The 15,324-nt window shown below is 50.4% G+C and overlaps 4 protein-coding genes across 4 annotated transcripts; 2 read left to right on the forward strand and 2 right to left on the reverse strand.

Moving 5' to 3' along the window:
* Window positions 1-238: 238 nt before the first annotated feature.
* Window positions 239-838, forward strand: LY89DRAFT_227217 (uncharacterized protein). The gene has a single exon (XM_018206003.1). The coding sequence runs from the start codon at window positions 423-425 to the stop codon at window positions 723-725; it is 303 nt and encodes a 100-aa protein (XP_018065913.1). The 5' UTR covers window positions 239-422; the 3' UTR covers window positions 726-838.
* Window positions 838-1,647, reverse strand: LY89DRAFT_227321 (uncharacterized protein). The gene has a single exon (XM_018206005.1). It carries the CDS (start codon window positions 1,401-1,403, stop codon window positions 951-953), a length of 453 nt encoding a protein of 150 aa, XP_018065914.1. The 5' UTR covers window positions 1,404-1,647; the 3' UTR covers window positions 838-950.
* A 1,820-nt stretch (window positions 1,648-3,467) lies between these two features.
* LY89DRAFT_227318 (uncharacterized protein) lies at window positions 3,468-5,224 on the reverse strand. The gene has a single exon (XM_018206004.1). It carries the CDS (start codon window positions 4,887-4,889, stop codon window positions 3,663-3,665), a length of 1,227 nt encoding a protein of 408 aa, XP_018065915.1. The 5' UTR covers window positions 4,890-5,224; the 3' UTR covers window positions 3,468-3,662.
* Window positions 5,225-8,336: 3,112 nt separating this feature from the next.
* Window positions 8,337-10,706, forward strand: LY89DRAFT_227358 (laccase 2). Its single transcript, XM_018206006.1, has 4 exons — window positions 8,337-8,945; window positions 8,990-9,065; window positions 9,113-9,287; window positions 9,335-10,706. The coding sequence occupies exons 1-4, from the start codon at window positions 8,685-8,687 to the stop codon at window positions 10,632-10,634; spliced, it is 1,812 nt and encodes a 603-aa protein (XP_018065916.1). The 5' UTR covers window positions 8,337-8,684; the 3' UTR covers window positions 10,635-10,706.
* The last annotated feature ends 4,618 nt before the right edge of the window (window positions 10,707-15,324 follow it).

Here is a 15,324-nt window from a genome sequence, read left to right on the forward strand (position 1 = left end):
CTGATTTCGTAACGTTGGATAAATCAAAAGTCTGAACGTGAACAGTGATATGATCAAGTGAGGAGATAGAAAGAAGTGGGAGGAGACGTATTTACTACTGTCTTGTCGTCAGTCTGTAACGAGAAAAGAGGCGATCATTCAATGACCTTTCTACCATCGTTCATGTGCTCGTCTTCGTAGAAGAGTCTTTCACAGCCTCTCTGCCTTGGTGGTCTTTCTTCTTTGAATACAGGTTGAGATTCTCTGGTGCGGTTTGTATGTCTGAGAAACGAACGGAGAACCACCATCAGAATACGGTCAGTTCACAACGAGCAGAAGACACCGGAAAGATCTGTAGATTTGTATGACTACCAGACTATACTCATCCCTTGACCTTGTTTCTGGCCGAGTAGGATTAGGGAAAGGTGCATGGTGATCAAGTGATGCATGAGTGGCACTTTTCGAGCTCGAACACTCCAATCCCCACGCTCCCAGACTGCCAGGAGACTAATTCCCACAAGCCTCTCGGAACTATCAGTCCTCTTGTGCTGCTGTGCCTCCTACCCCATTCTCGAGAATCCTTAAGTTGGAGTGCAGAAGTTGAGATGCCGTTTTCGCATCGGGACTTTTCAACGCCCCTCTTTCGGAACTTCGAGATCGTTCAGCTCAGCACTTCACTTCAGTTGTTTCGAAGGAAGACAACAGACAGTTTTCTGATATTGAGAACACTCGTTCAGAGGATATGACTCGCAGTGACGAGTTCAACATCAGACCCTATCCACAGAAAGCAAGCCACAATAAACCAGCCTGACCGTGACGTGTTCGAGTCCTTCTGCGCCACCACCTTGCGTAGCCCATTCCTTTCTTCAATGTAGGACTCTCTCCTCACTCCAACTTCCAACTTCCAAGCCATCCCTCCACCCCAAATCCATCACTCCGCACACCGCAACAACAACTTCCCTCCAACCACCTCACTCTACCTTCCGTTCCGTAACCCAAACCCCAAACATCAAAAAGAGCCCAAACAACACCATCATCGCCGCACAAACAAACAACATAAAAGAACGGACACTCCACGGAAACTCCAAGGGGAAGTCTTCCCCTCTATATACACTTCCCGTGCCGCAACAGCCGTCCCGCACCATTGGCTCGCCGTGTACGACGCGTATGCAGCGATGCGGCGGCATCATGACAGCCCGGTTTGAGTTTCGCGTTTTAACTAGGACCCGAGGTTTGGCTGTGCGGTGAGAAGAAAGAGTGAATTGAGATACTGCGAGAGTAGGGAGGTGGAAGTTTGTGAGGGTTTGATTCGTCGTGTCGTGTAATCGCACCCGAAACAGACAAACTTTGTGAGAAATGCAGGGAGAAGGAATTGTGAGGTAGACGTTGATCTTTACATAGCTTTGAATTTGATTCTCAATCATTATTGAAGCGGCGAAACTTTTCACATCGAGAAAGTCGCCAAGATTATTGAACGAACAAACAGCAGCATCAGACGAAAACGACAAAACAGGCAATATTGCGAATGGAACATGAAACAGAGAAAATTCACATGTCGATCAATCCAACATTAACCACCACCTCGGCTTCGCTTCCGAATAATAGCAAGGATACGGATACGGACCGGCATATCGATATTCACAGGATACCTACCTAGGCAAGTAAGTATCCTAGTTCTTTGCATATGGTCGCTGTACGTTGTCAGACTCTTAACGGCTGCGGATCGCAAAGCATCCGTTGATAAATGTGCATTCCCGCTCTTATTTTCGTCGCTGGTCAACAGACACAACGAATACATCAAAGAAAACAGCGAGAAGGAACAGAAAAGTGGCGATGTCTCGGCCATATACTTTTCTTCTCTCACCAAACTTGGAAAGAGATTCACGAACCGGACTCGGACATCGAAAATAGCCTCATGAACAACAGCGGTTACTTCTTCCCGGCGGTTATTTCTTCTCCACATAGTGGGAGGGAGCCTCATCCTATTCTCCTTCGCTCCTTCCTGCTTTCCTTTCTATTCTCTGGATATCGATACTTCGAATTGCAGAAACGAAGTTTGGAAGAAAGACGAAAATTCGGTTCCAGAAGAGCGGACCTCCGCTGCTAAATTGATGGAAGCGAAATCTCTGTACCACGAAAACCGTTACACCAACCCCACGATTACCATATATTACATCACTCTCACCAACTTTCATGCATTTCCATCTTTCTCAGCCAGAACCCAACAACAATTCTTCGAACCAAGCAAAATTCCCGACACGGCACAATGCGGCACATTTTCTCGGCCCCAGATTCCCGCCCGCGGAGCCTCCGGGGTATCCGGGCGGGATGATGGATGGATGGACGCAGGTACACATGTACCGCCACCTACATAAAGGGCTGATGATCCACTTTGTCACACCTTTCCTTCTCGTGTTACTTTATGTTTCATTGAAGGTTCATCGAAGCCAAGGATGATGTTGTGTTGTTGCACGAACACACGATGATTCCGCCGCCAAGCCTTACCCGCCAAGATTTCTTGCGATCTCCGCTGAGTGTGTGTTCCGCCAAGGATATGATACGGCGGGTCGTCGTGCAGGATACCAAGACATGACGAGGATACCCTGAGGTGGGGTTTCCAAGCATACCAAGCATCTCCCAAGACATTCCAAGAGGTGAAGTCCTATCAAGCTTCCCCAAGAACACCAAGACTTTCCAAGAAGCGCTACCAAGAACAGCGGAGAATACCAAGACATTCCAAGAAATACCAAGAGGTGGAGTCTGGTTAAGCATTTCCAAGACAACGAGTTTCTATCAAGCTTTTCCAAGGCGCCCCAAGACGCCAAATTTATCAAGCAATCCCAAGAAGTCCCAAGGAGACGCGAACTTCGACCAAGACCCAAAGTCCAACCAAGCATTTCCAACCCACAATCTCCACCAGACTTTCCTCATATAGCTACGATTTTTTTTGACCTCACCCAAATCCAAACTTCAACACCAGCCAAACATCCCCACGCATCATTCGGCGCCTTCTCGCCAAGCCTCCCGCTAATCGCTTCAGCCGGAATCTGGGGGATGATATTCATCACTACAGATTTCCGCTATTGGATATTTGGTGTTGTTGATTTCTCTGCTTGAAAGTAGAGAAGATTAGTGGGAGTTTGGGGGTGTTGAATTTGAGGTGTTGGTGACGGAAGCATTGAGAGGGTGCGTGATTTTTGGTGATGTGGAGAATTTTTGGTTGGAGGTGAGGTACGTTGAGGTGTTGATTTTTGAAGATTACGAAGGGATTGGCTGCGAATGAAGGAGATTGAGGGATGGTGGGAGATTTGAGATGGTCTGCTCGTGCTGAGGAAGGCGGTGGTGGAATTGGTTGAAAGCACGAGACGAGGACCACGATTTTGGAACGCGGAAATCTTGAAGCGACGACGAGGATACACAGCAGAGAACAACAACAACAAGGAAAATCAAGAATCACAGCAGAAATAAGAGGACAAGTAAGTGTGATAAATATATACAACACATGCACGCTACAGCACATTGCTAAATAAAATCTAGATGCCCCATCAAAACAAAAAAGCCTCCCTCCATCTGACGACGACGACGACGAAGAAAATTCGTCCGTCTCCTCGATATGATATGATAAGTATGAACCCAACGCCACGCTTCTATGCAGCCACCAACTCATAAAACCCAAAATGGACTCAAACGCCCATGCCATCCATCGACATCAAATTATTGCTCTTCAACCCCCGATGCAGAAGCTGCACCGTACTCTCCAAGTTCCCCAACAACTGCTGCACATAATCCGCATCGGGCGTGCCCTCTCTATTATCCGCCCCAGCGCCATGCATCTGTATATCCAAGCCTCCCAACTTCTGCTGCGTCGACCGCTCCTTCAAACACTCGATCGCAAACTGGATCTTACCCAGCGTCTGGCTCACCAGCAAATCCAACACCAAATTCTGCTCATCGCCTGTAATATCATAATTGCCTACCCTTAAACCGGCTGTGCCGTCGTCAAAGAAGGCGTCGAACTCGGTGCTACGGTTGCAGACCCGTTGCAGCAGCCGCAAGACGACGCGGAACGACATCGCGGATAGGAGAAGGGCTTCTTGGTCCTCGTCCGGCTGGCAGATGTGGCATTGGATGAACTGCTTCCAGGGCTCGAGAACCTGCTTCACGCCATCGAGGACGACGTCGATGGGCGGCGGGGTGGTGGCTTGCCAGAGGGTTTTGAGGCGGACGAGCAGCTTGGCGTGGTGGTTTAGACAGGAGCATTTACTGGAGTTTGACGACGGGGAGCTGGTTGAGGAGGGAGTGAGGGGCAGTGAGAAGTAGTCAACGGTGAGATCGGTGTGGGAGAAGAGGCCCAGGGGGTTCTTGTCGAAGTCGTGGGAGAGGATGGGGTCGTTGCCGAACATGTGGCTGGTTGATGTGTTGAGGGCCGATGAGGCGTCGAGCAGGGCGTCGGTGGGGAAATCATCGAATCCCGTTCCTGGGCCGCCGAAGGTCCAGAAGGCGTCTCTGCTGTCGAGGAAGGAGAGGTTGTTGACCATCTCGGGGGAGATGTTGGGGGTGGGCATGCCGCTCATCAAAGCAGGCGTGCTCATGCCAGAGTTCATGGCCGAGCTCATGGGTGGTTGAGGATCAGAGGGGGTTCTGCTTCGACTTCTCTCGCTGCTGTTGGAGGCGGCGTTTGCGTTCATCAGGTCGAGGGTGCGTTTGTTCTTGGTCCCGCGTGGTCGTCCGGCTCGGTTCGACTCGCTGTATACGCAGCGGTCTCCAGAGGCTGCACAGCCGGCACATGGGGTGCCTCGAGAGCACTTTACTTTGGCTCGGTGGCAGGAGTTGCAGGCGTGCCGTAACTTCTTTGCTCGTTGCTCGGAGGAGACTTGTGGTTGAGGGTCCGATGTCCAGGATGAAGACATGGTGAGTGATGTGTATGTGTGGAGGTGAGTGAAGGTGGGTGACTGAGTATTGTTGAGTTGCTTCCTGTTGAAGAAGACCAGAGCAGACGAGGGTATATGAAGGTAATATACAATCCACGTGGAGGTGCCCGAGAGTTTGGGTACGAGTGATGCAACGGATGCGAGATGCGCTGTTGATCAATTGACCGCGAGAGAAAGAGAGAAGTGATGATAGATGAGGTTTCTTTGGTGGTCCACCGTCGCGGGATCCCAGGGGACTGATATATAATTATATCACGGTTCGTGAAGCTGGCGATCTGACTGTAGGATTCTTCCCCGAAGCGGACTCGCGCAGGCACAGTTCTGGGAGCTTGACCCTTTGACTGGGTCGACTTCGTGGCTCTGGAGCATTTTGGCCTTATCTGATAATGAGCATCAGAACTATGACCCGAAGCAGCAAGGTGGCTGGGGAATTGTTGTTTGCCATGGCCCCCCTGCCCTGCGAATTGTTGACATGTAGGTCAGGGAGGGGAGATGTGGAGCGGATTGCAAACTGACTGTGCATTCTCTTCCAGTGCCCGTTTTTCTTTGGGTCTTACTGTTTTCTTGGCTTTTCTTACTCTTCCTGTGGTGGATTTTTCTTGGTTGGTGGGCTAATTAGTCTGGAATCTTATTACTGCGCTGTGCAACCGCTAACGCTGACAGGCCCGACTCCGCCGCGCCCGCCCCCATTGCCCCATTGACGACTCGAACACCCCCCTCCCCTTCACGAGGAGCGAGCATTTCCCTGCTGTGCTGGACTGGACGAGACGACGGTGAAAAGTGGAATCGAATGGATGGATGGGAAAGGATAGCATGACGAGACAGCTGCACTAGGATGTTTGCGGTAATCAGATTCCCTCTCGGGACATTCTTGGAGCTCAGGATTCGACCAGCGTGTGGCGTGGCGGAACTTTTATTTCGCTGGCTCGAGATGCTATCAGAACGAATTGTTCGCCTGTTGGCTCTGGTGGGATTGATTGGGGATTGGGTAGGAAAGTCAGTCAGCCAGCAGGTGGTTCAGTGCGGTGGATTGCAGTATCATGGGCTTCACGTGTAGGGAAGGACCAGCAGAGGATGCGATGATGATCATGATGGAATCGTATTGTACTCGGTTCCGAGAACAAGCATGTATGGGTACGAGGGTACAGTACAGTACAGTACAGTACAGTACAGTACAGGTACTTGGTCACATCTCGAATCCCACCGCCCCAGCCAGATACGGCTGCTACCTGGACCATGTGCTGGAGTGCAGTGTGATTGCAGCAGACAGACATCCATCCTATCCTCTGGTGCAACAAGGTATCGTGTTGGTTGTGTAGCCCATCCTCGTGCTGCTGTGATGGAGTCTTCCGTGCAGCGGTCACGTATGGAGTATGAGCAAGTAAGTGGAAATCTACATGGCCGACGGACGGGAAGGACATGGGTTTTCCAGCGTGAATGCAAATGCAAATGCAAATGCACGAATTCGATGGCCAACCGCAAAACACAAATCACTTGGCTGGCTGCAGTTGCGCTCCACCGCTGCACCCATGCGGCGTACCGCGATATAGAGCGGTGGCTTGAACAGATGGTGGTCGGTAGCGATTAGTATCTGCGTACCCTGTAAGCCTTGTCTTAGCCCCCTGTGAGATGTGCCTGCCTGCCCTTGTTGGTCGCGATTAACCTGATCTCGTTCAGTGGATTCAGGGCACCGAGCGCGGTGGACCTACACTGCCTGCAGGCTGCAGGGCTCGCATAGACAACACTAGAGCTGACCCCCTGGAAGCCACCAAGAATCCGAATTACAGAGTACGTACCCGATGTGGCCTCCACCACCCGTTGGCTTGGCGACGTCCACTAACCGGCGACGTCCACTAACCGGCTACTGCGCCTGCGATTATTTTGGAGTCGCACAGTGCCACCACCCATTGCGATGGTAGATTGTCTCATTTTACGCTCCTTCTCGCCTTTACTCGATCATTGGTTCAACTCGTCACTCAACCAACATTCGCCTTTTAGTCAACAAGCTTAATTAACAAATCGTCAAAATAGCTAAAACAAGCAAACAAGCAAACAAGCAAACAAGCAATTTTACAAACGCCGACAAGCCTCTTCCTGCCGGCCTGGCGTCCTGGGCAAGGCTTGAATGAACTTCGGAGGACACCACCGCGAGCAGCGAACACCTGCAGGGAAAGGGCACAATGCCACGCGATGGCACTAACAGGCTTCTACCTGCCTTCTTCAAGCCTTCTAGCTTGCCCGCCAAGAGATAGCGGATCTGAAGTGAGCGTCGTGCTCGTGCTCGTGCTCGTAGTTCTGACCACTGAGCGCCTGGGTGCTGGTCAGGAGTCTCTGCGGGGAACCAGATAGACATCTCATCCATCTCATGCTAACTAGGCATTCAAGAACATGCCTGCAGGCATCTCGCTGTCGTTTGCCTGCATTCGTTGTTGCTACTGCTACTGCTGCTGTCGTCGCAAGCTGTCGGTATCTCGGGGTCGACGATCCCTTCAGCCAAGCCTCTAACACTGGACGAAGGACCGACATCCATCATCCATCCATCCATCCATCCATTCATTCACTCTCCATCACTGCTGCTGTCGTCTCAGACTCGCAGCGGCCGAAATGGAGATCACCATTCCCCTTCTCAGCCTCGAAATGGCTGCTGACTTTTTCCTCTTTCCAATTCAACAATTTGACGGATGTCTCCTTGCTGCTGCTGCTCGCTCAGCTCTGACTGGCCAATCTGACATGCCGCCAGAAACGAGCTCTCAGCCCGAACTGGTTCCATCGTGGACCAACTCAATCTCACCACGCGCGACGCTTTTTCGATTGCCGGGCGGAACATTCCTCTCAACGTTGGTGGCTTGCGGCACTGACACCTGGAAAACCAAAACGTGCCAGCCAGAGGTAATTCGCCCACTCGCTCACTCCAGCCTTCCATCCTGGTCCTCCTCGTGCGTACTGCTTCTGTCTGACCGGACAGGGCAGGGGGCTCATTCTGGGTGCATTGTGGATTACGGAGTGAACTCATACCCGTTCAGGAACAGTGGGAAGCATCCTTCCTGGATCGAGTGTCAATTCCCCCATTCGTGCTGAGGTGCAGCCAGTAAGTCTAGTTTGATCCTTCACTCTGCTATGCTATGCTATGCTATGCTATGGCTTATTTTCCATTCCGCGGGAATCTTGGGTCTTGGCTCTTGGGATTCTTTCGTTCGCTCGTTCGTTGGTCTTGTTTCGTTTTGTTCTCCGGGCCTTCGATGCATGGATGGGTGGAAGGTCCATGGGGCAGGTCTAAATTAGGAAGGTTGCACAAAGTTAAGGATTAGGTTCTGAGATCACTGGACTCTGGCTCTGGCTCCGGCTCCTACGGAGGCTGTGAAGGTTCCGTTTTCCATTCCATGTTCTCTCTGAAGATTGCTCTAAGGTAATGCGATTTCGGAAAGGAGACCGATTGAAACTCCAAGGAGAATTTTGCGGTGCCCACTACTGGGTTGACATCAGATTTTCGTCTGATGTCAAGGTGATGCTATTCTCAGAGTTTGAGCCGCATTCATGGTGGGACCCACAGACAGACATCGCGGAGCTGTCAGAAACACTTGCACGGCGAATTCTTCAACGGGTACCAGAGCTACGGGTCATTGATTGATTTGGATGCAAAGATGTTTTCCAGAACTTCGTTTTCCCAAGGAAAGGTGTTGTATATAGTATGTCTTTAATCCTTCTCAATCATTCTCATTCGCTTTCATCATCATCTCATACATTCTCTCTTTGTTTGCCTGTCTGTCTCTCAATATGATACTCCAACCTTTTACTTGCTTGGCGGCTCTCGCTTCGCTGTCTGCGGCTGCGATCTTGCCTAAGGATGTGAATTCTTCCTTTTGTTCGGGAACGAGTACTGAGAAGGGACTCACGCCTGGTTGTCAACATGGTCCTCAGTCGAGGCAGTGTTGGGGGAGATATGATATCAATACTAATTGGTATGATGTTACTCCGTATACTGGTGTTACGAGAGAATACTGGCTGGAAGCTGTTAACATTACTGCTTCGCCTGATGTAAGTTTCTTTCTCCGGTAGATGGCTTCAACTAACGGTCTTAGGGATTCGAACAATACGTTCTTGCATTCAACGGCACTATTCCTGGTCCCACAATCTTTGCTGATTGGGGTGATGATGGCAAGTTGAAAGCACTATTTTGTAATAATCTTTCTGATAGTGTTTAGTTATTGTTCACGTCACAAACAAGATGCCAAATAATGGTACTTCCATCCACTGGCACGGTGTCCGTCAATACCTCAACAATGAGAACGATGGTGTACCAGGCGTAACCCAGTGTCCCATCGCCCCGGGAGAGACCTACACCTACAAATGGCGTGCAACCCAATACGGATCTTCATGGTAATTACTCTCCAACCCTTTACAACACTACCTCTAACACTACACAGGTACCATTCTCATTTCTCTTTCCAATACTCCATGGGCCTCCAAGGAGCAATCATCATCAACGGCCCCGCAACCGCAGACTACGATGAAGATCTCGGCGCCCTCTTCATGCAAGACTGGGCACATATCGACCCCTTCAACGAATGGTGGTGGGACCGCCCAACCAACGGGCCCCCCGCCCAACAATCCGCCTTGATCAACGGGACCAACGTCTTCAACTGCCCCACGAACGGGACCTCCCCCCGCTGTCTCGGCACCGGCAAACGCTTCGAGATGAACTTCGAATCCGGCAAGAAGTACCGCCTCCGCATCATCAACACAGGCCTCTACTCCAACTTCCGCTTCGCCATCGACGGCCACCAGCTCACCGTCATCGGCATGGACTTCGTCCCCCTCGTCCCCTACACCACCGACAACGTCATCATCTCCATGGGCCAACGCTACGACATCATCATCGAAGCCAATGCTCCGCCAGCCGACTACTGGCTCCGCCCCATCTGGCAGCGCTCCTGCTGCGACAACGACGTCTGGAACAACACCCTGGGCATCGTGCGCTACAACTCCCGCTCCACCGCTCTCCCGACCTCTACCAATCCCGCGACACTTTATCCAGACGCATGTGACGACGAACCGTACTACAAGCTGTCCCCCTGGGTCCCGCTATCTGTCCCGGCGCCGAAAAATACCTGGGACGTGAAACCGCTGAACTTGTACTACGAGTTCGTGCCCATGCCCGCCGGCTTCCTGTTCACGCTCAATAACAGCTACATCTGGGTCAACTTCTCACAACCCACGAACCTCCTGCTCACCGACGGGGTGCCCGAGTCGAATTTCACCAACACGGGCTACAACCCCGTCAAAGGCTTCACAGACTACTCCGCCTTCCCCATCACCGTCGTCGACGACTGGGTATACTTCGCTTTGCAAGACATCTCGCACCGCAACCGCTCGCACCCGATGCATCTGCACGGCCACGATTACTACGTGCTAGCTCAAGGCTCTGGCAATTTCACGAATCTGGGAGAATTGAATCTGGTGAACCCGCCGCGGAGGGATGTTGCTACCCTGCCGAGTAATGGGCATATGGTGATGGCGTTCAAGACGGACAATCCGGGGAGCTGGTTGATGCATTGTCATATTGCGGCGCATAGTAGTGAGGGGTTGGGGTTGCAGTTTATTGAGAGGGAGAAGGAGATTGTGGGGACGTTTAAGGCGGAGAGTCAGCTTAATGAGACGTGTAGGGCGTGGGGGGAGTATTGGGCGAAGGATCAGATTTATGTGCAGGAGGACTCGGGGATTTAAGGGGGAGAGGGGGATAGTTTTAATTTCTAGTGTTTTTTGTTGCATTTTTGGATGAGGGGGAGGTGGTTTGTGGTGGTTCGTTGTGTGTGCATAGTTTGCGTTGTATGTCTTGCTTGGGAAAATTTATACGGAGGGTTGTTGCATTTAGATTGGGAGATTGGAAATTGGAGTGTCGAGAATCCTCATATAAATATTACTTACTTCAAGTCTATTCTTCATTTGTTTCCTCTTGATCCGTGACCTGTCCGTCTCTTGGAAGAAATAACCGACTCGAATTTCATTCAAACATCCACGGTCTCTCCGCGGCCACCACACTTCTGTCCCATCTCGCATTCGTTCCCTTCTTGTCTGTCTCTCCGACGATCGATCGATCGATCTGTGACGCCCGATTTCTTCACGCCATTCTACCATTCAGCCACTCTCCCTCCTTGTTTGTATCCTTACCAACTTAAACTTTATTTCAACCTCCTTTACCTACCCAGTTACCTAGGCAGTCATCAGATGCGGAACGTCACTTTACTCATCTCATATGCGCAACACCCCTCCATCGGCCCAGGGCCCAACAAATACCCGCTCAGCGAAATGTCACCGATGTTGCTAAACTTTATTCCAACCTCCCTCCCTCCCCTCTCTCTCCTTTTTGACGTTGTAATAAAGTTATCGGATAACTAAAGAAGTGACATTCCACTACTGTACTGTACGATCTCTCTGGTGTTGAGTGCGAATAACAAAACAGCAGGATGTCACTCACAGCGGCGTGCGTTAGCGATTTTGATTTTCAGTGGGGTGTGGTGGGGGTTCTTGGCGGTGGGTGACGCTGTAGAGCTTGGCGCTGGCTGGGCGACTTGGCCGGCAGTGAGTGAGTGAGTGACAGGTCTTGGTGCCCCGAACGCCCAGGGCTTGGAAATCGATGGGCGGGCTGGGCGTGGACTGGGCGAGGCTTGTGTGCACTACAGGTGTGTGTTTGTAGGATAAAGGTGTGCTGGGTCGTGATGCCAAAAGTTACATATGTTTTCGGTGTTCGATGTGCTGAAAGAGCAGAGCATCACACGCTGAGTAAAGTGAGAAAAGTGATTTTCAGCACCGCGGCGATATCAATGGCAATGGAACGTAGCATCTACAGTATCTCAGCATACCACTAATAATGACGCATCATAGCGCATCGCACTCAAGCCCAGCAGCTCAGTTAGCCACTGTACCGTACATTCCCAGCGTCTCAATGCTCAGCGCATCGCATTCAAACAACCAGTAGCACATCCCAACATCTCGATGCTCAGCGCATCAACCAGTAAATTTCAGCGACCCAATAATCACCCATCCTCCCCACACTCGGAATTCCGCCTGCCAAGATGTCTCATTTCTTTCTTTGAATCCTTTAATCATCTTCCCAAGTTCCGAGTCTGAGAAATGAGCTTCCCTTCTATTCTATTCTATTCATAGCCCCTCCGCATCCCCATCTGCTCCACGATCTTCATCTTCATCTCCTCAACGAGCTTTTTCCTCCGTCTCGGTCCGCAGTCTTCACGATCCCACCATCCTCGTCCTCATCATCATCATCATCATCATCCAGAAAGAACAAATTACAAACCACAATCCGTTACAAATCCCATCACGCAACACCACTTCACCATCTCAGGGGGTCGTGTGTCGCGTGTCCAGCTTCCCCATCCAGGTACGTACACCCATACGAAGTACCCTTTTTGTTTACTTGGCAGCTTACTGGCTACGTAAGGTACTCTGAGTCTTGGTCTCCTCTCTCAGCCTGGCTAGTATTATAGACTGCGGGACTCCATCCATCCATCCCAGCCTTGCTGTTTGTACTTTCGTACCTACCAGGCAAGCTAACAAATCAACACCTTACTAAGTAGCTAGCAGGATATCGCATCAGCCTCATTTCCCTCTCCCTTCCATTTCCTTCCTTACCTTACCTTACCCCCTTCCCCTCCTCCCTGTGCCTCCCTGTCTTCCGCTTGTCCAGGAAGGGAAAGTAAGCACCCAAAAATAAAACTCCAAAAAAATATTACTTATTCAACGGGTAATATTTAATCTGCCCTTTCCACTTTCTCACTGCGCTGTGCTGTGCTGTCTAGCCGGAGTTGGTATAGGTTTTTTTTGGGTGCTTACTGACTGACTTACCGATTGACTTGGGTTTGTACGGAGTGGGAACCCGAGACGGGGAGAGAGAAAGGAGATGAGGATGGATGAATGGAGTAATGTTCTAGAATCTTACGTGCGTGGGTTCTGGAAGGTGAGAGGAGAGGAGAGGTGAGAGAGGTACGAGGTGCGTATCAGGCTGAATAGGACCGTTGTTGGGGGGCTGAGATTTGGGTTGGAGGACTGAGTCAGGCCGGCAGGCAGGTATTTGATGAGGGAATTGAATCAGATTAGGGAATTGGTGAGTGACTGCATGCAAAACATGCACGTTATCGGCCAGGAAGGATATATCCTTTGATTCCGCAATCAGAGGAAGGATGGTTGGTATGCTGGAAAAGAGAGAGAGAGAGAGAGATGCACGGTATCGGTCAGGAAGGATATTTCCTGTTGATTATTCCACAATCCTGAGAAGAAGATGAAGGTCGCCGGCCGAATGCGTGCATCTTCACGGGGGAACTCAAAAACATCACGATCAAGATTAGACTTGATTGATTGATTACCCTGCATGCATCTTTGGAAGCGCCGTGAGTCTTCTAGTCTACTGACTGTTCAGCGGAGATCAAAGAAAGTGATCTTCACGATGAAGATCTTATCTTTTCTTTATCAAGAAAAGAGTGAGGAAGGGAAAGGATCGTGAGATGCAGAATTCCTGCATTGGGACGGACGATCATCTCTCAACACAGAAAAGTATCGTGGCTTTTGACGGGTGTTTCTTGTTTGCATTAGTCCTTGGGTATTCGGTCCGCGAGATTCAAGCTAGGTAGGTAGACTTTCCGCTCGCTCGCTCGCTCGCTCAATTCAAGCTACAGTACCTAGGTAAGTATCTTCCCTTCCTTCCATTGATCTTGGCGCACACGCGGCGGCTGCGAGCTGGCGCTTAAAGAGATAAGTGCCGTGGAGTGAAATGTAGGGCGGCTGGATGGATGGATGGAACTACTCGTGCAGTACATTGCATGAGCGCGAGATAATGCAGGGACCGATGATCATTTCTTGAGGAGGAATAAGTCGTTTTCTCGAAGTTTAGTGAAAGTTAGGGAGAGGATTTAAGCGCTGGTGAGGATATACTTCTGCTAGGTCAGGACTTGATCCCGTCCCGTCTTCAGCGCGCTAATCAGATAGTCGTATCTTTTAAGCGCCGCCGTGCACGAGAACCTCTAATGAACTTCCTCCTTCCTCATTGGAAGAACTCTCTGCGCATGCATTGTCAAAAGTAAACGAAAGGTCAAAGAATCTGACTGACCGACTAAAGAAGTAAAGAGCGTCAAATACGAAGGATCCAACGAAAATAGAGTGCTTAACCATACCTTCGCACCCCAGCCGGTCTGGGATTCGCGGTGCCATTCAGTCGGGTCTTGGCAAGGGAGGCTGGCTGGCTTGCTTGTAAGGCTGATTTAATTTAATTTCATTAATTTACCTCGTTTGCAGATCCAGATAGTAAGCGGAACAATTCATCCAAACCAATTATATTTTCTTGCTCGTACATACGAAGGGGAGAAAATGCCGTGCAGACGCGTCCGTAGTAGAGCAGAGCTTCCGTGACACGACACGTTGTCAGTCACCGACTTTGAGTATGGTGGTGGCGTGGAGGGGGGTACTGTTTTCTGCAGTACTGGACTGGATTGGATATTCAAAATATTGTTCGTTGCATTGAATGTTCAATTAACCATGGAGATCAAAGCAGTGACGTACATCTGAAACGAGCATTTCCGGAAAGTCCCAAATAGCATCACTCACTCATATCACCTAAATCTTATGTACATACCTATACGTACCTGACTATAGCCAAGACAACACAGCCAGCTGGCTGGCTTCCACGTGAGCCCTATATCTCGTCAGCATCTCTCTGGTACTCCTCCATTTATCCTAAATCACCCAAAATCTAGACCGCAACCAAATGCAACGCAAGTAGCTCAATAGTGGAACTCGATTCTTTCAATACTCAGTACGCCTCCGCCTTACACGGACTACCAACCCGTGATTCCCTCACCCGCATAGGTACCTACCCCCTCCACATCCCGATTGCACGTGAAATTACCAATAAGTAGGTAAGAACGAAGCCGCGAATCAGAATATAGACCGAGAAACCCTCCGCGGAAACGAGACGAGCGGACCATGGAGGATCCGTGGATGAAGGATTTTGGGTCTAGCTACTTGCGAAACGGTGAGTGAGAAATGGAAGGGGGAGAGAGAGAAGGCTGTGCCTCGGTCGTGCTGGTTGGTGTAGTTGTGTTGTAGTGTGGTGGGGAAGGCCGGGACCGTGCCAAGCGAACGATGCCCGTCTTGGTGATGCTTGAATGGCCTTGGACTGGCCTTGGTGAAGGCTTGAGGGTTTGAGGGAGGGTTTGATGGTTTTGCCAAGGTGGCGCGGTAAGGTGTTATCTAATCTCCTTTCTTTATGGGTTACCGGTAAATCTGTTACATAAGTGGATGTACAGAGCTCTCTCAACGATTTAAAGTGAGAGCTTGGTGACTGTAGTAAGAGATACGAATAATCGCACAACAATATTACGAAGGAAACAACCACAAGAAAAACAAC

The sequence above is a fragment of the Mollisia scopiformis genome, assembly GCF_001500285.1.
Source record: "Mollisia scopiformis unplaced genomic scaffold LY89scaffold_23, whole genome shotgun sequence".
Lineage (NCBI taxonomy): Eukaryota > Fungi > Ascomycota > Leotiomycetes > Helotiales > Mollisiaceae > Mollisia > Mollisia scopiformis.

Coding starts and splice junctions, on each gene's coding strand:
- LY89DRAFT_227217 (XM_018206003.1), top strand. CDS start 423: ATGCATGAGTGGCACTTTTCGAGCTCGAACACTCCAATCCCCACGCTC.
- LY89DRAFT_227321 (XM_018206005.1), bottom strand. CDS start 1,403: ATGATTGAGAATCAAATTCAAAGCTATGTAAAGATCAACGTCTACCTC.
- LY89DRAFT_227318 (XM_018206004.1), bottom strand. CDS start 4,889: ATGTCTTCATCCTGGACATCGGACCCTCAACCACAAGTCTCCTCCGAG.
- LY89DRAFT_227358 (XM_018206006.1), top strand. CDS start 8,685: ATGATACTCCAACCTTTTACTTGCTTGGCGGCTCTCGCTTCGCTGTCT. Junction 8,946..8,989: donor ACATTACTGCTTCGCCTGAT/GTAAGTTTCTTT, acceptor TAACGGTCTTAG/GGATTCGAACAATACGTTCT. Junction 9,066..9,112: donor TGCTGATTGGGGTGATGATG/GCAAGTTGAAAG, acceptor GATAGTGTTTAG/TTATTGTTCACGTCACAAAC.